The sequence below is a fragment of the Pan troglodytes genome, chromosome 14 (genome assembly GCF_028858775.2).
Source record: "Pan troglodytes isolate AG18354 chromosome 14, NHGRI_mPanTro3-v2.0_pri, whole genome shotgun sequence".
NCBI classification, from domain to species: domain Eukaryota; kingdom Metazoa; phylum Chordata; class Mammalia; order Primates; family Hominidae; genus Pan; species Pan troglodytes.
The window spans coordinates 31,676,393-31,698,303 of record NC_072412.2 but is presented as its reverse complement, the minus strand read 5'-3'; the positions used below and the strand labels follow the sequence as shown (position 1 = coordinate 31,698,303).

Genomic DNA, 21,911 nt, shown 5'->3' with positions numbered 1-21,911 from the left:
TCCTCTTTGTGGAGAAAAGGAACAACCTTACTTTTGAAAATACAGGGACACCAACAGGAATGTAAACAAGCCTGGCTAATTTCCCCCAGTTTACTACACTTAGCTCATACCTCCTTCGTCCTATCACATTTTTCTATGACTCCTCTCTTCATCAAACCTTGTATAAAACACTCAGGTTTAACTATTTTTTCAGGTCTTCATAAACTTATGAAGGTTTCTATGTCGTCTAAAACGTATGTTAAATAAATCTGTATACTTTTCTTTAGTTACAGAGTTTCAGCTGAGAACCAAAGGGTAGAAGCAAATTATTTTTCCCTCCCCTACAATATTCCACCCTAAAGGAGAAGGAGCAGAACACCCTATCTTAGTTTCTTTGTGCTCCTATAAAAAGTAGCACATTCTGCTGGGCTTGGCGACTCATGCCTGTAATCCCAGCACTTTGAGAAGCCAAGGAAGGAATATTACTTGAGGCCAGGAATTCAAGACCAGCCTGGGCAACATAGTGAGACCCTGTCTTTACGAAAAATACAAAAATTGTCTGGGCATGGTGGTACTTACCTGTAGTCCCAGCTACTACTTGGGATGCTGAGTGGGAAAGGTCGTTTGAGCCCGTGAGGTTTAGACTGCAGTGAGCTGTAATGGCACCACTGTACTCCAGCCTGGGTGACAGAGTGAGATCCTGCCTCAAAACAAACAAACAGACACCCTAGCAGAAGTGGCAAAAAAAAAAAAAAAAAAAAAAAAAAAAAAAAAAAGAAAGAAAGAAAAGAAAAGAAGAGAAAATAAAAGAAATAGCAGAGACTGGGTAATTTACAAGGAAGAAAAATTTAGCCTGGGCAACATGGTGAAACCCCATCCCTACAAAACACACAAAGATTAGCAGGGCATGGTGATGCATGCCGATGGTCCTAGCTACTCAGGAGGCTGAGGTGGGAAGATCACCTGAGACCAGGAGGTTGAGGCTGCAGTGAGCCGTGCTTGTGCCACTACATTATAGCCTGGGTGACAGAGCAAGATCTTGTCTCAATAAATAAATAAAAATAATAACAAATAACAAACTTATTTCTCACAGTTCTGGAGGCTGCGAAAAACATCAGACAAATCCCAATACAAGAGCATGCTACAAGATACCTGATCAGTTTTCCTCAAAATTGTCAAGGACGGCCAGGCGCTGTGGCCCACACCTGTAATCCCACACTTCGGGAGGTAAGGGTGGGTGGATCGCTTGAGCGCAGGAGTTTAAGATCAGCCTGACCAATATGGTGAAACCCCGTCTCTACTAAAAATACAAAAATTAGCCAGGCGTGTTGGTGGGCGCCTGTAGTCCCAGCTACTCGGGAGGCTAAGGCAGGAGAATCTCTTGAACTTGGGAAGCAGAGGTTGCAGTCAGCCGAGATGGTGATGGTGCCACTGCACTCCAGCCTGGGCAACAGAGCGAGATTCTGTCAAAAAAAAAAAAAAAAAAAAAAGTCAAGGTCATCAAAAATAAGCTTAAGATATTAAAAAATAAATTTAAGAAATTGTCGCAGCCAAAAGGAGCCTAAGGAAACATGATAACTAAATGTAAGGTGGTATCCTGGATAGAACCCTTGAACAGAGAGGGCATTTAGGTAAAAATGAAGGAAAGTTGAATAATGAATAAGTTATATAACTAATATATAACTGATATGTAACTTAATGTTACATATTATATGTTATAACTAATAAGTTATAACAAATTAATGTTAAAGTATCAATGTTAGGTCATTAGTTGTAACAATGTAAGAGGTTAGTAATAAGGGAAACTGTGTGTGTGGCGGGGTGGGTACATGGGAACTCTACCATTTGCTCGATTTTTATGTGCATTTAAAACCATCCTAAAATAGTCTATCAATAGTAAATAAGTAAGGAGAGCAATGGAGTATAACCCCCTGAAGAAAAGGAATCCATAAATTCATACTGATAGTGAATAAATAAATAAGTAGGGTTCTGCTCTATAGCAGCATCTGGATTGACAAATGTGGAAGGCTTGAAGGAGGTGGGAAAAAAAAATCCCGACATTTATGGAATCTGAACCATAAGGTAAAGTTTGATTAGGTGCAGGATATTTGCTTCGTCTCAAAGTATAACCTCACAGATTGCTTATTAGTTTTTTTTTGTTGTTGTTTTTTGGCTTTTGGTTTTTTTTGAGATGGCGTCTGGCTCTTGTCACCCAGGCTGGAGTGCAATGGCCTGATCTCGACTCACTGCAACCTCCGCCTCCCGAGTTCAAGCGATTCTCCTGCCTCAGCCTCCCAAGTAGCTGGGATTACAGGTGCCCGCCACCATGCTCGGCTAATTTTTGTATTTTTAGTAGAGATGGGGTTTCATCATGTTTGCCAGGCTAGTCTCAAACTCCTCACCTCAGGTGATCCGCCCACCTCAGCCTCCCAAAGTGCTGAGATTACAGGTGTGAGCCATCGCGCCCGGCTGCTTATTAGTTTTAAGGGGGAAAATATGCCATGGAGAAGCAGGACAATACCTTGATGGGGTGACAAAGATTAATATTATCTTATAATTAGCATAGTGTGCCTGTGGATGTAACACACTGAGAACGCCACAACCTCACGTAAATGTGGTTGTTTCAAAGTAGGATGCATGAGTTTAATTATGAGGAGACAAAGGTCGTAGTAGAAATCTGTATTTGAGTTAGATTTCTTTCTGAGAAAATGGGTTGCTTTGGTGAACACTCTTGATCACAAGGCTGTTAGTTAAATAATCAAATGTATATATTCCAGACTGTAACTTTAACAACAAATGAAATTGTTATCACGTTGGGGATGGAAAAGGGTACATATCCATAGAAAGAATTATTTAAATATGAAGAGATGATAAGTTTTCCTTGCAAGGACCTGAAATTATGGGGGATGGGGAACCAATGGAGGGAGGAGGGGTTGGAGAGGTGGTGGGAAGAGAAAACGAGCCCTCAGTTGAGGACTGCCAGTTGTTTGGTTTGTATTTATTTTTAATGCAACAAACACTTACATAGCGCTTATTCTTACCAGGAGCTCGCTGTTCTACGTGCTTTGCACGTATTGACTCTTTTAATGGGAAAGCTCAGTGATTGGTCTGTATTTCCAAAAACAAAACAAAACAGCGACCTGACACTAAACGATTTTGTTCATAAGTATTTTTATCTGTTATTGGGGACCTGCGCCGCAGTAATTCTGTCCTTCCACAGAAAAGCATGAGCCTAAAATTACGTTAGGTGGTCTTTGGTAGAAACGACCGGAATCCAAATTTGTGGTACCAACTGTGGAGTTCCGTTGGAAAAGTCAGCTGGTTGTCTTCTAGAAAGCTCTAAGAAGCATGCACTGAGAGCCGATTATACATCTATTGGGGGGCGCCAGTTTCTCAAATTCCTTTTTCCTTCGGGGGTGAACGCCAGAGGAGGTCGCTGCTTTCTTTTAACGAAAGTTAGTGTTTTTAGATAACTTCCCTGCTCCAGATCTAGGAACTAATTCCGGTCTACTTTTGTTGCCAAATTACTGCGTTTGTCACGCCATGGATTCTGGGAGACCTAGTCTCCGTGCCGTGAGGTTTACGGAGCCGGTGTGAACGTCGGACTTCAATTCCCACAATGCCTGGCGCAAACGCCTAGTTTTGGCCTGGGTAACCGAGAGGTGACCGCCATCTTGCGTACGGAGGTGAGGTTTGTTACCGCGATTCTGAGAGGTGGGCTTTTAGTCCCTCCAGACCTCGGCTTTAGTGCTGTGTCTCCGCTTTTCTTTCACCTTCACAGAGGTTCGTGTCTTCCTAAAAGAAGGTTTTATTGGGAGGTAAAGGTCAATGCGTAGGGGTAGAGTAAGGTGAGTAGACACCCCGTTTTAGGTGAGGGTGGGGCGGTGGTGGTGTTTTTCGCTTCACTTCTTGACTGGACCGTTTAGATCAGCTGTAAACGTAGAAGTAAGCTCTGTGTGAACTTTTGCGCCTCAGAGACCTCCACAATTCCTGGACAGGACCTGAGCGTGTCTGCACTGGGACAAAAAAGCTGGGTGACGCACTTTTGCCCGGGTCGCTCACTCTGGAAGTCTGGAGGCATGGGGCTCGGATAGTGTATAGATCACGCGGTTTATTAACGCAACCCGGTTGCTTTTCTTCGGGACTTTTCTGACACATTTCGAATGAGGAAAGGAGAAACCGAGAGGAGGCCTTTTGGCGTTCTCCGCAGTTGTCTTTCTCCAGCTCTGTGGCCTGCTTGCATCATTCTGTAGTTCGCCTTTTTGTCCATTTCTTTTTCTCTCGTGTTAGGAACACCAGAGAGTGGCACAACGAAGAATTGGGTGGAATAGGCCTCTGGGCTGTACTTTGAGGTCCCTAAGGCATTTCAGGGGAAGTAATTCCCCCCCCCGCCCCCAAGACGGGGTCTCCCTCTGTCGCCCAGGCTGGAGTGCAGTGGCGCCATCTCGGCTCACCACAACCTCCGCCCCCTCCCCGGGTTCAAGCGATCCTCCCACCGCAGCCTCCCGAGTAGCTGGGACCACAAGTGCGCGCCCACATGCCCGGCTAATTTATTGTATTTTTGTTAAGAGACGGAGTTAGGCCATGTTGCCAGGCTGGTCTCGAACTCCTAAGCAGCAATCCGCCCGCCTCAGCCTCCCAAGTGCTGGGATTACAGGCTTGAGCCACTCTGCCAGGCCTAAAGGGAAGCAAATTTTATCTTCGTGATAGATTATTCGGAAAAGATGAACGCTTTGAACTTTGGGAGTTGCTAGATTTCTTTATTATACAAATTTCCGTTATCATCATTGCAACTTAAGTTATCTCTTCCCCCCTTTTAAATGAACACACTATACCCATTTAGGAACCTCTTTTACGCTAACTACTCACAGTTAAGGGTCTCCAAAGACTGGCACTTCAGTTAATCTAACATTTGGATGCTAAGGAGATTGGTTGTCTGAGGTTTGGGAGAGAATTGGAGCTATTTACTCTCAAAAACACAGTGGTTTTAAGTAAGGAAAGCTTAGGATGCAGTGTATCACAGTCATTTTGAGTATGTGTTAATTTGGTGTTGGCGGTTTCACTCTCCTTTTAAATACACAATTGTGTATCTATATCATAAAAATATATATTACTGATTCAACTTTACAGACATACTTAAATCTTTTAGGTCTTCTAAATTCAGAAATGGATCGTTTAAAGTTGAGAGAGATATATATATGTATATATATACATATATATATATATTTTAAAAAGGATATTCAACGAGATCCCTCCCATAAACCACCATGTTGTGACTGTACTTAAATAATAAGTGGTTATGAAAGTGACTGGTATTTTGGGAAATTGTTACCATTAAATATATCACAAATTTAAATGTCTTTATCTAATTTCTTGTTTTTGAAGAAAATTTTATTTAGATTTTTAATATATTAGCTAGTAATTGTATGATTTATTTATTTCTCAGATGTCTTATGGTGAAATTGAAGGTAAATTCTTGGGACCTAGAGAAGAAGTAACGAGTGAGCCACGCTGTAAAAAATTGAAGTCAACTACAGAGTCGTATGTTTTTCACAATCATAGTAATGCTGATTTTCACAGAATCCAAGAGAAAACTGGAAATGATTGGGTCCCTGTGACCATCATTGATGTCAGAGGACGTAGTTATTTGCAGGAGAACAAAATCAAAACTACAGATTTGCATAGACCTTTGCATGATGAGATGCCTGGTAATAGACCAGATGTTATTGAATCCATTGATTCACAGGTTTTACAGGAAGCACGTCCTCCATTAGTATCCACAGACGATGAGATATATAGCACAAGTAAAGCATTTATAGGACCCATTTACAAACCCCCTGAGAAAAAGAAACGTAATGAAGGGAGGAATGAGGCACATGCTCTAAATGGTATAAATGACAGAGGAGGACAAAAAGAGAAACAGAAATTTAACTCTGAAAAATCAGAGATTGACAATGAATTATTCCAGTTTTACAAAGAAATTGAAGAGCTTGAAAAGGAAAAAGATGATTTTGAGAACAGTTGTAAAGAATCTGAACCTTCTCAGGAACAATGTGTTCCATTTTATGAGGGTCATAATAATGGTCTCTTAAAACCTGATGAAGAAAAGAAAGATCTTAGTAATAAAGCTATTCCATCACATTGTGATTATCAACAGAACTTGGGGAATGAGCCAGACAAATATCCCTGTAATGGACAAGTAATACCTACATTTTGTGACACTTCATTTACTTCTTTCAGGCCTGAATGGCAGTCAGTACATCCTTTTATAGTGCCCTATGGTCCCCCTCTTCCCAGTTTGAACTATCATTTAAACATTCAGAGATTCAGTGGTCCACCAAATCCACCATCAAATATTTTCCAAGCCCAAGATGACTCTCAGATACAAAATGGATATTATGTAAATAATTGTCATGTTAACTGGAATTGCATGACTTTTAATCAGAACAATGAATATACTGACTGTAGTGAGAATAGGAGTAGTGTTCATCCCTCTGGAAATGGCTGCAGTATGCAAGATCGATATGTGAGTAATGGTTTCTGTGAAGTCAGAGAAAGATGCTGGAAAGATCATTGTATGGACAAGCATAATGGAACAGACAGGTTTGTGAACCAGCAGTTTCAAGAGGAAAAGTTAAATAAATTGCAGAAGTTACTTATTCTTTTAAGAGGTCTGCCTGGTTCTGGGAAAACAACATTGTCTCGGTAAGTAAAGGATACCAACTGAATACTTGGTAATTCATTATTTAAAAATTATAAATGATATTTGTCGCCGGCTGCAGTGACTCATGCATGTAATCCCAACACTTTGGGAGGCCAGGGTGGACCAGTCACTTGAGCTCAGGAGTTTGAGACCAGCCTGGGCAACATAGTGAGACCGTGTCTCTAAAAAATGAAATAAAAATGTTAGAACTATAATGATACTTGTAATCACTGACAAGTGCTTTTATGTTTCTAGTAGAAGAAAATCTTTAATTTGCTACACTTGAGAATAGCATCTGACAGTGTAACTATTTAAAAATCTTTTCTGATAGAAGAAAGGAGAATTGGCATATATGTTTATATTTAGATTCTGCTAAGGGCTTTAAAAATAGATAACACTACGTATAATTATGGCAGTGATGAAAGCAAATGCTACTTGAGAACTGTCCTGGCCTACCCTTTTGAGTCAGCTATTCAAGAAAAGTTGGACTCAGTGTTAGAAAATTTGAGTTTTTCAAGTTCAGTTGGAGGTGAGAAAAAGAGAAAATTTGGGTATTGACTCAGTTATTTCCCTTTTTCACCTTGGGCAAGTTTTGCTCTCTGTTAATGGAATAAATGATACTTACTTTTTCTGGAATTGGGAATCAAATGAGATGACCCAAGGAAAGGAATTTTGAATGTGTTGAGCACTGTGCCATGTTCATACCATTGATTGGCAGAAGGAACCCTTTTTTGATTTCTTAAAATTCAGGAGTTTGAAGTGAGTAATATCTGAATTGGTGTTAGAACTGGTGGTGGTTTATTGTATTACAAGATATTTCAAATTCCTTTTTTTGTTTACATTTTTAAACTATTGATGCACTTGAATATGTTTATGCAGTTGTGAAAAAATAGTGTAAAGAAAGCAGTACAAATTATCTTGGGTTATATAAGATGATTCAAGATTTGTGCCAGACAAGGAGAAAAAGAAAATTTTTTGATATCTTTGGGTGAGGATGGAGAGGTCCAAGAAACCATTTTGCAAATGTTTTATATTACTAACAAGACAATCTAAACCTAAATAAACATTTTTTTCAGAGAAAAGACACTAGAGAAAGATTTAATTTGTGATATTTCAAGCTAGATTATAAACTGTGATCTTTGTGAATGAATTAATTCATTCCAGAATTAAATTTTGGTCTTTGTATTTTGATTCCTTTTACTTTAGTGAGGATTTTGTAGAGAAGATGAAATTTCATCTCTATAATAATAGAAGTTAGGAGTGAGGTCTCACAAACATGGGCTGTCTTCTAGATTTGGGATATACCATCAGAGATAATAAATAATTGAAATTTGGAAACTGGATAAAAGAGTCTGCTAGTTAGGACCACTTGACTAAGAGTGGGTATAGAAGAAACCTAAGGAAGAAAAGTTAGATTTGAGACAACATATTGGAGTATGTTGAAATTAAAGGTGAATAAAGTAGTGGAAATTCGATAGAATTTAAAGGAGACATTGTAGTGGGAGATGGTAGAGGTGATTAGATATAATATGTATATTTATTTGAAAAATATATAAGAATGAAAGTTGTATGTAGTACCAACAAGTACCATTCGTATTATGATTCACAATTTACAGAGTATTTTCATATATAAAAATCTTGTGCAATGGGTTGTTTTTTCATTTTATAGAAGGAGCAGAGGCTAAAGGAAGTTGAGGTTAAGTGATTTGGAAGTTACAAAAACTAGTAAGAGCTCAAACTAGCAATAAAATTATAGTATGTTTTTCCCTTGCCTTCACTGTAATGCTTAATGGTTGTGTAGTCTTATACGTGACTCCTGACTTCAAGGATCCTGGTCTGTACCTCTTTAGGTCAACACGTTTTGAGTGAACTGGTGTTGGTTATTTGGAATTAGATATAAAGTCATATATTCTTTGGTGAGGAATGGCTTCATATAGGAGTTCACATTCAAAACAAGCTTTGACAAAATAATAGAGTGAAAATTGGTAGATCAGAGTTGAGCTGATTGGAGGACCAAATTAAAAGACTGGCTGGGCATGATGGCTCACACCTGAAAACCCAGCACTTTGGGAGGCCAAGGCAGGCAGATTGTTTGAGCCCAGGAATTCAAGACCAGCCTGGATAACCTGGGTACCCCAGCTACTTGGGAGGCTGAGCCGCCGAGGCTACAGTGAGCCATGATCGTGCCATTGCTTTCTAGCCTGGGTGACAGATTGAGACCCTGTCTCAAAAAAAAAAAAAAAAAAAAAATTAGTAATGCTTATGTTTGGTATGTGGTAATGAGTGTAGGCAGTTGCATAGAATTCATATTCTTTGGAGGTAGTGTTCAAGTCCCCTTCTTACTTAATTTGGTCTTTGCCCACATCTCAATCAGCATGTCTCTAACATTGTAAGTATTCAAGATGTCGGATGATATTCTGAGAGAGAGAGACAGTAGGCCATAATAGCCTTGGCCATAGTTTTGGCCCATAGGGTGTTTATGGGTAGGATAGCCTGATAAAGATGTCACTTTTCCCCCTAATTGATTTATAAATTCAGTGAAACTTTAACCAAAATCCCAAAGGAATTTTTGTATGAATTTGAGAAGCCTATAAAGTTTGTTTGGTATGTAACTATAACAAGGACAGTTGAAAAAAACGAGACTTATCCCACCAGCTATTAAAATTTAGAAACTACTATAGTTAAAACTTTGCAATTATTAGCAAAAGAACAAGTAGATAAAATTAGAGAACCCAGAAACAGGCTAGGTGTGGTGGCTTACACCTGTAATCCCAGCACTTTGGGAGGCTGAGGTGGGGAGCATCACTTGAGGCCAGAAATTTGAGATCAGTTTGGGCAACATAGACCCTGTCTCTATTTTTTTTTTTTTTTTTTAAAAAAAGGCCGGGTGCCGGTGGCTCACCCCTGTGATCCCAGCACTTTGGGAGGCTGAGGCAGGTGGATCATGAGGTCAAGAGATCGAGACCATCCTGGCCAACATTGTGAAACCCCATCTCTACTAAAAATACAAAAATGAGCTGGGCGTGGTGGCATGTGCCTGTAGTCCCAGCTACTCGGGAGGCTGAGGCAGGAGAATTGCTTGAACTCGGGAGGCAGAGGTTGCAGTGAGCCGAGATCACACCACTGCACTCCAGCCTGGGCAACAGTGCAAGACTCTGTCTTAAAAAAAAAAAAAAAGAAAAAAAAAAGAAAAGAGAATCCAGAAACATACCTACATATAAAAGAATTTAATATTTGATGAAATGATGTTTTATATTAGTAGGGCAAAATATTCAATACATAGTAATAGGATATTTGATTGTCAGTCTGGAAAAATATTTAAAGCCCCTATCTTAAATCATTCACAAAAATAACTTCTAGATGGATAAAGGACTAAGAGTAAAAACAAAACCAGCAAGGAAACTGGAAGAAAATAGAGGTTTTTAAAGTAATTTGAGAGAATGAGTAAAACAGTGGGATCTTTCTTACCCCCTAATAAATGAAAAGTGAGGGAATTTAAGAAATTAGTTTTTTGTTGTTGTCATCTGTTTTACAGATTATTGTGGATATTTGCAATGGTAGGCTGAATAATGTACCCCTCCAAAGATACTCATGTTTTAATCCCTAAAACCTGTGCATATGTTGCGTTAGATGGTAAATTGGATTTTGCAAATTTGATTAAGGATCTTGCAATGGGGAGGCTGTCCTGGATAACTGGATTGGCCCAGTGTGATCACAAAGGTTCTTAATAAGAGGGAGGCAGGAGGAATTAGTCAGAGAAGGGTTAAGACCAAAAGCAAAGGTCAAGAGAGAAGATGCTGCACTGCTGGTTTTGAAGATGATGGAACATCCCATAAGCCCAGGTGTGCAGCTAACCTTTAGAGGCTGGAAAAGGCAAGGAAACATATTCTATAGAGCCTCCAGAAGGAACACACGCCTGCACACACTTTGTTTTTAGCTCAGTGAAACTGATTTTGGACTACTGACCTTCAGAACTGTAAGATAAATTCCTGTTGTTTTACGTTTGTGGTGTTATAGAAGTTACAGAAATGAATATACTTACCGTAGTTTAGAGAGAGATGGGAGGAGACTTTTTTTTCTCCCTTCTTTTGAAGGAGGTAGGTCTCCTTAACTCCAGAGGAAAGACTTGTCTTTCTTCATGTAGGTCCCTTGATTCTTAATTCAGGGAGTGTTTAGAGATTGAATTACCCCAGTAAAGTAGTCTCACGATAGGAAGTATATAAAGGCACTCAGTAGATAAGGAGGAAAAGTGTTCATGATGTGTCAGTTTTACTTAGATTTTGTATTTTTCTTGAAAATCACTTGTAAATGCACATGAAAGTATTAAAATAATGCTCAGTTCTTAGAAATTTAAAAACCAAACCATGAAAATGGACTCTCTTGTAGGCCTTGTTTTGGGAACAGATTCTCTTGGTTTACTTGTTTCTTACGTGAGAAATTATAAGTATAGAGTACATTGATTACTCAAGGCTGTATAACAGGTTACCCTAAAACTTAGTTGTTTAAAGCAACAAACATATATTGCCTCGTAGTTTCTGTAGGTCTGGACTCTGGTTATAGTTACCTGGGTGCCTTTGGTTCAGTGTCTCTAAGAATGCTGTGATCAAGATGTTGGCTAGGACTGTTTCTGGTCTGAAGGCTTGATTTGGGAAGGATCTGGTTCTAAGAGCTCTCTCAAGATTGTTGACAGGACTGAGTTCCTTGTGAGCTATGTTGGATTGAAGACTTCAGTTCCTTGCTGGCTGGAGACTGGAGGCTTCTCTCATTTCTTTGCTGCTTGGCCTCTGTCCATTCACAAGACAGCTGATTTCTTTCAAAGTGAAAGAGAAAGCATGCAAGCTCAAGTCTAAGACAGAAGCTACTTTTTTTTTTTTTTAGTAATCTCCAAAGTGACATCCCATCACCTGTATCATATTCTATTCCTTAGAAGCTAGGGACTAAATCCAAGCATACTGCAGGATAAGAGGATGCAAGGTTGTGAGTACCAGGAGGCAGGGATCATTGGAGGCCATTGGTTTTGGGGTCAAGGAGGTGCTTTATCTTAGCTCTCCCACTACCATCTAACTTGCCAAAATTATTTCTTCTCCTGGATTAGTTTATTATCAAATTGGCAGGCTTTTATGAGGATTAAATGAGGTCATAGATTTATGTAAAATGTTTGACATAAAATAGGCTCTCAAAAAGATAGCTATTGTTTTGAAAAAATAGAAATCAAGTGGCCACTGAGCCCAGATTTGATTTTTTTAAATTAGATATTTGACTTACATTTCTAAATTTTGACATTCTGAGAATCCATTTTAGTACCTGACTTGAGAGTTCTGACAGAGTCTAAGAATTTTGAAAATACTGATGTTCTTAAATAATTTATTTTTGCTTTAGAGGCTTGATAAGACATTCAGATATTCCTAGATTCATATAGGTGTTTTTTTAAGTCCATAAAATAAAGCTTCATGGTTTGAAGTAATTCAGGGAATTTGAAAAAGATGCATAAACAGTGTATGCTGCCTGGGAGGAAAAGTCTTTTCAAGTTAAACTTATTTACTATAGTTATGATTTATATATTTAAGAAAATGTTCTTTATAGAGATTTGTTCATATGTGTTGTTGACTTGTTTTAATGATATAAATTGGTTTATTGCTCCCCCACCTTTTATTTTGAGAAAATTTAAACCATTTTTTAGATACAAAAAATATGATTGTCATGTAGAATGATATTATTAACATCTTAAAAATCACCTGTGCCGGGCACGGTGGCTCACGCCTGTAATCCCAGCACTTTAGGAGGCTGAGGTGGGAGGATCACCTGAGATCAGGAGTTCAAGACTAGCCTGGCCAACATGGTGAAACCCCATCTCTAATAAAAATACAAAAATTAGCCGGGCGTGATGGCACGTGCCTGTAGTCACAGCTACTCAGGAGGCTGAGGCAGGAGAACCACTTGAACTTGGGAGGTGGAGGTTGCAGTGAGCCGAGATCACACCACTGCACTCCAGCCTGGGCAATAGAGTCGGACTCTTGTCTAAAAAAAAAAAAAGAAAAGAAAAGAAATGACCTGCTAATAAAGTAATAGAATGGAAAAAACAAAACAAAACGAAACAAAAAAAACAAAAAAGGAAGCATAGAGTATCTAGACAAGGTGTTATCTGGATTTCTGGTACTGTTGAACATAATTAGATGTCACATGATCAGTTACAATCAAAATCTCTTTTTGGGTGATTGAGTTTTGCTTTAGAATGCTAATATCATGGCATTTTCATATTCTAGGTTATCTGTATAAGCAGTAAGATGCCAAATATATCAGATAGACATGTTTTGGATAAATCCTGGCTGCTTGAAAAAGAAATCCAACTCCAGTCTCCCAAAAAGCAAACACACAACCCAACCCATTAATTTACATTTGGTTTGTCTGAAGTGATTTGAACTGTAATTCTGTAAGTGGAAATAGAGGTTTGTGCAAAAGTAATCACAGTTTTTAATTGGCATTTTAATGGCAAAAACTGCAATTACGTTCACACCAACCTATACATACTTAAAATTGTTTTCTTTTGATACAAGTGATTTTATAAAATACACCACTGGCCCTCCATATTTGTTGATTCCACGTCAGTGAATTCAACGAACTTTGGACTGAAAGTATTTGAGAAAAAATATTGCATCTGTATTGTAATGTACAGACTTTTTTCCTTGTTATTTCCTAAACAATACAGTATAACAACTATTTACATAATATTCACATTGTAGAGTATTAGGTATTATAAATAATCCAGAGATGAGTTAAAGTGTATGGGAGGATGTGCATAGTTTATATGCAAACAGCCATTTTTATATCAAGGGCTTGAGCAGCAAGTGTGGTCCTGGAACCAATCTCCCATGGATATTGAGGGAGAGAACTGTATATGATACCATTATAAGCTGAGGGATGGAGAGATGACACTTGTCATCTTAATAGTTTAAACCCTTCCTACTATTTTTTTAGTGAGAGGTAAGTAAGCTTGAATCATTCCAGGCCAATATTCTTTTACTCTCAATTCCTTCTATTAATACCACCTCCCATCCCACCAATCCCCTCAAAATTATACAGTGATATCCAAATGCCTAATGGTTCAAGGAGAGGAGAGAAACAACAAAATACTCTCGTTGTTGCTCTTGGATCCAAATCATTATCTTGCTGCATTTTCCCTATCATAGCACACTCCCAATTTCTTTCATGAGTCATTGGTAATGAGAGTTCTGAGTACTTGTTAATCTTGCTGTACTTGTCAATTTAAGGCAGTATCGTTTTCAAAACAAAGCTTGATTATCATTGACCTGAACTGAGAGTTTATTTTTTATTTAGTGTTTAATAATTTCATTTAATGACTTAAGTTCTTAAAAATTTAAAGTTTGATTATACTTTGGAGGATCACAGATTGTTCCATAACCTTAAGCCTCCAACTATTTCTGACTTTCACTAGAGGATCATATATGCTTCATGGAAATGAGTTTATTAAAGCTGTCTAGAGTCACATATGGTTTTTTCTAAATGAATTGCTTGCTTAGGCTTACTTGCTTTTTAGGTTACCTGTTGCACTAGATTGAGGCAAATAAAAATACACTAAAGTGAAAACATGGATAATAGTTGATATAATTTTGAGATTGGGTAAATAATGTTTTAAAAAGTTGCAATACAAATGCTGCTTCAAAAAGTTTTTGTTATGGCCAGGCACGGTGGCTCATGCCTGTAATCCCAGCACTTTGGGAGGCCGAGGTAGGTGGATCAAGAGGTCAGGAGTTCAACACCAGCCTGACCAACATGGTGAAACCCTGTCTGTACTAAAAATGCAAAAATTAGCCAGGCATGGTGGCACATGCTTGTAATCCCAGCTACTCAGGAGGCTGAGGCAGGAGAATCACTTGAACCCGGGAGGCGGAGGTTGCAGTGAGCCAAGATCACGCCACTGCACTCCAGCCTGGGCGACAGAGACCATCTGAAAAAAAAAAAAAGTTTTTGTTAGCATCTGTAATTGTGTAGATTTAATAGTAAAAGTGATTTGAAATCTGAAATCTTTGTAAGATTATTCAGCTCTTGTGCTGGTCTGTTCGTGATGTACTTTCAGGTAAGTATCAGAAATCCATTTAATAACCTTTCCTGTGTGATTTATTTCACTTGGTTATATTTATTTCTGATGGTTTATTTCTGATGGTTATAGATTTTGTAAATGGCACCTTTATGATTTCTTTTATTAACAGAATTCTGCTTGGTCAGAATCGTGATGGCATTGTGTTCAGCACTGATGACTATTTTCACCATCAAGATGGGTACAGGTATAATGTTAATCAACTTGGTGATGCCCATGACTGGAACCAGAACAGAGGTTTGTTTTGGGCTAAGTGTCCCGGGATAGAATATTTGGCTAGGAGTCAAAAGACCTAGATTTTATTCTCAGCTTAGGTTTTTACCAGCTGAATGACTGTAGGCAAGCCGTTTAAATAGCTTTGAGACCTAATTTCTCCATCTGTTAGAGGTGGTGATAATTATACTTGCCCTACCTGATCAGGGTTTTTGTGAAAAGCAGAGAATTTAGATAAAACGCTTTGTAAACTGTAAATAGTTTATCAGTATAAGCTGGTAAAATAATAGCAGCATGGGATATTTTAAGAGGCTTTATTTTATACTTGATGAGTAAATTCAGAGAACTTTGAATCTGTACCATTGTTATGTAGTCCCAAAGTTATTTCCCCGAGAATAATGCTAATGTTTTCCAAGGCTTAATATACTGGTTGTGAATATTAAAAGTTTTTCTCATTGATATTGCTCTACAAGAAACCTACTTAATACATTTTTTAGCGGACATGGGTCAATTTCTGTTTATCATTAATAGGGGTTCTTAACCTGGGCTACACTTTTGAATTTCTTGGGGACTTTAAAAAAAAGCAAAACAAAAAAACAAAAAAAAACAACCAGACAAAGAAGAAGTGTGCCTGGCCTCAGCCTTAGATATTTTGGTTTAATTGATCTCGGGTGGGGCCTAAACAATGATACTTTTTGTTTTGAAATTTCTCCAGACGATTCTGATGTATAGTCAGAATTGAAAACTCTTGATCTGAACTATAAGTAAATACATATGCTATGTTATTTTAAAAGAATGGATTGGTGATTAAACAAATAGCTTTTATTATGAAAAATTTTAAACAGATTAAAGAGACTGTAATGAACCTCATAGACCCATCACCCAGAATTATCAGATACTGAGATTTTGGTATATGGGCTTTTATCTTTTTGTTTGTACCCCTTTCTCTTTTTAAAGCAAATTCTAGACATCATACTTTATACATTTCAAAATAACTTTTTTACTAATCACATCTTTCACTTCAGTGCCGTTATCACACATTTAAAAAAATGCCAGTTCCTTCAGATCATGTAACCCAGTGTGTAATTGAATCTCCTCTGTTGTTCTAAAAAATCTCTTCACAGTTATTTTGTTTGAATTGGGATCCAAACAAAGTCCTCAAAATGCATTTTGTTTTATTTAATTAAGTTAATCCATAGCATGTTCCTTCTTTTAACCCTCATACCATTAACTTGTTGCAGAAACTATGTTGTTTGTCCTGTAGAAAGTTCCACATGCTGTAGTTGTCTATTTGCTTCTTGGTGTTAACCATTTAACTTGCTCCTCTTTGTTTTCTGTGAATGGAAATTAGCTCTAGATTAGAGGCTTGATTAGGTTCAACATTTTTTTTTTTTTTTTTTTGGCAAGCAGATATTTGGTTGTCCTATTCTTAGTAATGGTGAGCTTAAACAGTAGCTGCACAGGGACAACCTCGTCCCTCTGTCTGCTGTCAAGTTCCCTATTAACCTTATATCTGATGGTTTTATCCAGTAATAAATTGTTTCCTCAGTCAGTTATTTCATTCAGAATTGCAAAGTGGTGATTTTTAGTTTAGTTATTCCTTCCATGTTTAATGGAATTCTTCTGTAAAGAAGAACTTCTCTCAAAGCTGCCAACTAGGGTTGCCCTAAAGTATAATATATACAAGAAAAATAGTAATGCTTTTCTTTTTAATTGTCAAATACAGTAAGGAATTTCAGTGAGGATGTTTGTGTGTGTTTTAGAGATGGGGTCTTGCTTTGTTGCCCAGGCTAGAGTGTAGTGATACAATCATAGCTCAGTGCAACCTCGAATTCCTGGGCTCAAGGGATCCTCCTGCCTCAGCCTCCTGAGTAACTAGGACTACAGGCAAGTAGCTGGGACTACATACGTGTACCAGCACACCCAGCTATTTTTTTTAAAAAACTTTGTAGAATTTCGAATGAGCCACAGTGCCTGGCTGAGGATGGTTTCGAGTTAAAAGTTTTAACGCTGTTACAATTTATAGTTTCACAAGAATGTTTAAACATCAGATAAGTTTGATCATAAGACTGTTTCCTAGTATTTATTTTATAACGCTCTAGAATTTCTCCAAATATATTAGAGGGTGGCATAGCAGTCTAAAAAATATTAATTTTTTTATTTTTTTAATGCCATAGAACATTTTTGCTCAAATCAAATAATGATGGTATTGCAATTCTGAAAATGTTTGGAGTTACTGGCCTAAAGGTAAGGGGAGCAAGATTAGTTGATAAGTTGAATGAATAGACAGGGCAGAGCCAGTATACCTTTGGTGAACTAGTAAGTTTATTTGCGTGGGACATTTTTTTTCTCTTTGCAGTACTGGCATAGCTGGGTGCAGTGGCTCATGCCTATAATCCCAGCACTTTGGGAGGCCGAGGCGGGCAGATCACTTGAGCCCAGGAGTTAGAGACCAGCCTGGGCAACATGATGAAACCCCATCTCTACAAAAAGTAGAAAAATTAGCCAGGTGTGGTGGTGCACACCTGTAGTCTAAGCTACTTGGGAGGCTGAGATAGGAGGATTGCTTGAGGCAGGGAGGTCAAGGCTGCAGTGAGCTGAGATCATGCTACTGCACTCCAGTCTGGGTGACAGGGCAAGATTCTGTCTCAACAAACAAACAAACAAACTAGTACAGAATATTTCATTAAAATGTTTATGTCATTTGAATTATGTTAATTATACTTCCTAAATGGAATAATGGTATCTTATTATTAAACCAGAATAATAAATATGAACTTGAATATATTTAAATGCTAGGCACCATTCTATGAAAATCTGTCTGCTTCATGTTTATTATTGAAATAATCTAAATTAATTTTAGAACACTTAAAATCGAAAACATCTCCAAAGTGTAGTTCTTCTCTTTCTAACAGTATGATAGTTCATTTGTTTAAGAAAACTATTCCCATTATTTGGGTATTCAAACATGTTTTTACTTAGGAGCTCTTTTTGCATGGAATGTACTAGACTGTGGTATTGGATGATAATGGAAAGAAGATAATCTCCCCATTCGTAAAATCAGAAATTTATTTGATCAATAAAACTTCTTTTCTGGAACACAACTCCTTGGATGTGTGAGCCTATCAGACATTAGGAGAATAATTTTAATAAGCTTTTGAATGGAAGATTTGATCACTATGATTAGAGACGGAGCAGTGGGAGATGATAGTGTCTTGGTGCTAGCACCAAGCTAGCACTAATAGATGATGGCACCTATTTATGACCCAAATTCTAAATTTCTTTTGGTATTTAGAGACATCTCCCAAATATGTATTTCCCCATAGTGATTATTCTAACTGACCTTTAGCATTCTGTCTGTCCTAGACATCTGTATAAATGTTTTCATTCTGTTGAACTTAGTGGTTTGAATTCTAACTCCTGAGAAAATTTCCACATCTTTGCATTTTGCTTCAGCCTTCTTTTCCCCATAGTGTAATGGGGAACAAGAGGTGTTTGGTTACATGAGTAGGTTCTTTAGTGGTTATTTGTAAGATTTTGGTGCACCCATCACCCAAGCAGTATACACTGCATCCTATTTGTAGTCTTTTATTCCTCACTCCCTTCCCACCCTTTCCCCCTGAGTCTCCAGAGTTGAGTCATTCTTATGCCTTTGGATCCTCATAGCTTAGCTCCCACTTATGAGTGAGAACATATGATGTTTGGTTTTGCGTCAGCCTTTTAATTTTTTTTTTTTTTTTTTTTTTTTTTTTGAGACGGAGTCTTGCTCTGTCATCCAGGCTGGAGTGCAGTGGTGCGATCTTGGCTCACTGCAACCTCCGCCTCCTGGGTTTAAGCAGTTCTGTTGCTCAGCCTCCCAAGTAGCTGGGATTACAGGCGCCTGCCACCATGCCCAGCTAATTTTTGTATTTTGAGTAGAGATGGCTTTTCACCATCTTGGCCATGGTGGTCTTGAACTGCTGACCTTGTGATCCACCTGCCTTGGCCTCCCTAAGTACTAGGATTACAGGTGTGAACCACCATGCCTGGCCTTTTTTTTTTTTTTTTTTTTTTGAGACAGAGTCGCACTCTTTGCCCAGGCTATAGTGCTGCGGCGTGATCTTGGCTCACAGCAACCTCCACTTCATAAGGTTCAAGTGATTCTCGAGCCTCAGCCTCCCAAGTAGCTGGGACTACAGGCGCATACCACCACGCCTGGCTAATTTTTTTATTTTTAGTAGAGATGAGGTTTTGCCATTTTGGCCAGGGTGGTCTTGAATTCCTGACCTCTGGTGATCCACCTGCTTTGGCCTCCCAAAGTGCTGGGATTATAGGTGTGAGCTACCACACCCAGCCTTGTGACAGTGATTCTTATCTCATAGTGCAAAAGATGGCATTTGGATGGGAGATAATAGTTCAGAAAAGTTCCATTCTACAGCAACTCCCAATTTGAGGACCATAGTTCTAAGAAATATCCACAAAGTCAGTTGAACTATGATTTTTAGCTACTTGGCATATAAAGTTTTGCTGGTAAGTAATGACTTAAATCCATAACTTTTCAAAAACATAAGCCTTACTTCAAAAGCATTATTTGTACATTGTAGAAAATTAGAAAATACAGAAAATCATCTGCGGTAACTTTCCCAAAAAAGAGAAAATACAGATAAAATATTAAATGAAAATATTCTTACCACCTACAGGCGACCAATTTTAATATCTCCATAAGTCTTCCCCAGCTCTATCTTTTGACTTAAATAGGATCATATTTAACTATTGTCTTGTAACTTGCCATTTAATAACCTCCATCCTTCCGTGTCAAAATAATTTTTCACCTCTTCTCTTACTTAGTCTATATTCAGATGTAAATTGTTCATCTCTTATATTTCCCATAAGTGAAAGTTAGTCCTAGACTTGAAGCCTTTATTAGCTGTAAGTTCAGCAAAATGCCTTTCAGAGCCAGTTTGTCAAAGCCAGCATCCAGTCTGGAGAATACACCTGGCATATGGTTGTGTCCTTCAATTCCCTTTCAATCTAGTGGAGTGCTTTTTTTCATGACACTGACTGAAGAGATTGCACAGTTTTGGTTTTAAGTACAGAGACGTAGTACATTTCTTAATAATAAATGTTTAACTTTTGTGTGTTTTAACCTAATTTGTTTTTTTATTTTTAAATTTATATTTTATTTCAGCAAAACAAGCTATCGATCAGGGAAGATCTCCAGTTATAATAGATAACACTAATATACAAGCTTGGGAAATGAAGCCATATGTGGAAGTGGTAAATATGAAACATGAGAAAGTTTTTATTTTTTATTCTTGTCAATTTTTTCACATTCTAAAATTTTGGCTAGTTGGATCTTGATTATTAAAACATTTGTCCTTTGTTTTCTAAAGAGGTTTGTTGGTTTGCTTAGTTTTTAAAAAAATTATGAATGATGTTTTTTAAGGAACATGTTCATCTTGTTAATTTTTGTTTGTTTTTTTGAGACGGAGTCTCGCTCTGTCACCCAGGCTGGAGTGCAGTGGCACCATCTTGGCTCACTGTAAGCTCTGCCTCCCCAGTTGAAGCGATTCTCCTGCCTCAGCCACCTGAGTAGCTGAGATTATAGGTGCCTGCCCCCATGCCCAGCTAATTTTTGTATTTTTAGTAGAGACAGAGTTTCACCATGTTGGCCAGGCTGGTCTCGAACTCCTGAGCTCAGCCAATCTGCAGTCCTCAGCCTCCCAAAGTGCTGGGATTACAGGCATGAGCCACCACGCCCAGCCTCATATTGTTTTGACTTTCCCTAAGGATAGTAATCTTAAGGAATTACTATTCCTTGAGAATAGTAATCAGGATTTATCCAGTTAAATAGTCTTAACTGTTATAAACCATATTATTTTATAAAGCGTCATTTTTCTTGGTCGAGCAAGTGTATAGTATTGTCGAAATGAAATTTATCTGTCTGCCTTCTTTTTACTTTAAGAAGTACTTCTCTGGGTTTTTGTTTTCTTCCTTTCCTTTGTGTAGGCCATAGGAAAAGGATACAGAGTAGAGTTTCATGAACCTGAAACTTGGTGGAAATTTGATCCTGAAGAATTAGAAAAGTAAGACACTCGAATTTTTATTGAATCCTTATCTTTTCTTCTTTCTTTTGTGAATTCTGACATCCTTTCACAGTTTATTGAATACAAATGTAGGTTCAGGAAACTGAGGGTAAAATGTGAGGACCTTTTTTCTCTGGTTTTTGGCTAGGCCACTTCTCTGCATTGTCCTTCCACCTTCATCTCCTTCCCATTTTAGGTCCCATCAACTTTTTACTTTGTGCTTTCATGTTGCTCCCACTTTTCTATCTTTTCAACTACAGGACCGTAGTATTATACCAAGATGCTTGGAATCAATGTGTTTTGGAATTTAGGTTTTAGCAATTTTTGAAAGGTAATATAGTGCATATACATCTAATCTTAACTCCCTTTTCAGAGTTTGGGGGAGCATGTTATAATCAAACATCTTAATATTTCTGCAGCAAATCATGACTAGTCAATTCAAGTAAATAACAAAGAATCTGCATAATGTAAAGTCAATTCTGAGTAAGTTGTTCTGCCAAATGAGTACAGATATGGGTAGAGTTTGCTGCCAAATGAGTCAGGGAGAACTGAGTTTTCGCAGCTTAACCAGATTTCAGTAATTGTGGTGAGAGATTGTGAACTTCTATTTTCAGTCCTAACTCTTCCATTTATACCTATCTTTACCTTTTCCCTTCATATCACTGTGTTTCCTGACTGTTATTCCTTTTTTTTTTTTCCTTTACTTTTTTTTTTTGAGATGGAGTCTCGCTCTGTCGCCCAGACTGGAGTGCAGTGGTGCAATCTCAGCTCACTGCAAGCTCCGCCTCCCAGGTTCATGCCATTCTCCTGCCTCAGCCTCTCCAATAGGTGGGAC

At 38.1% G+C, this 21,911-nt stretch overlaps 1 protein-coding gene across 29 annotated transcripts in view; it reads left to right on the top strand.

Moving 5' to 3' along the window:
* Positions 1-3,261: 3,261 nt before the first annotated feature.
* N4BP2L2 (NEDD4 binding protein 2 like 2) overlaps positions 3,262-21,911 on the top strand; it is a 107,564-nt gene continuing 88,914 nt past the window's right edge. For 4 of the 29 annotated variants that reach the window (XM_063792443.1, XM_063792441.1, XM_063792442.1 and 1 more), the window contains exons 1-2: positions 3,589-3,827; positions 5,426-6,684. In XM_063792443.1, the coding sequence (XP_063648513.1) occupies positions 5,426-6,684 (1,259 nt within the window). In that variant the 5' untranslated portion in view covers positions 3,589-3,827. Of the gene's footprint in view, positions 3,828-5,425; positions 6,685-14,910; positions 15,036-20,178; positions 20,268-20,999; positions 21,077-21,911 lie in introns of all 29 variants that reach the window. The other 25 variants (XM_054664870.2, XM_054664868.2, XM_054664869.2 and 22 more) reach the window with 15 other exon arrangements.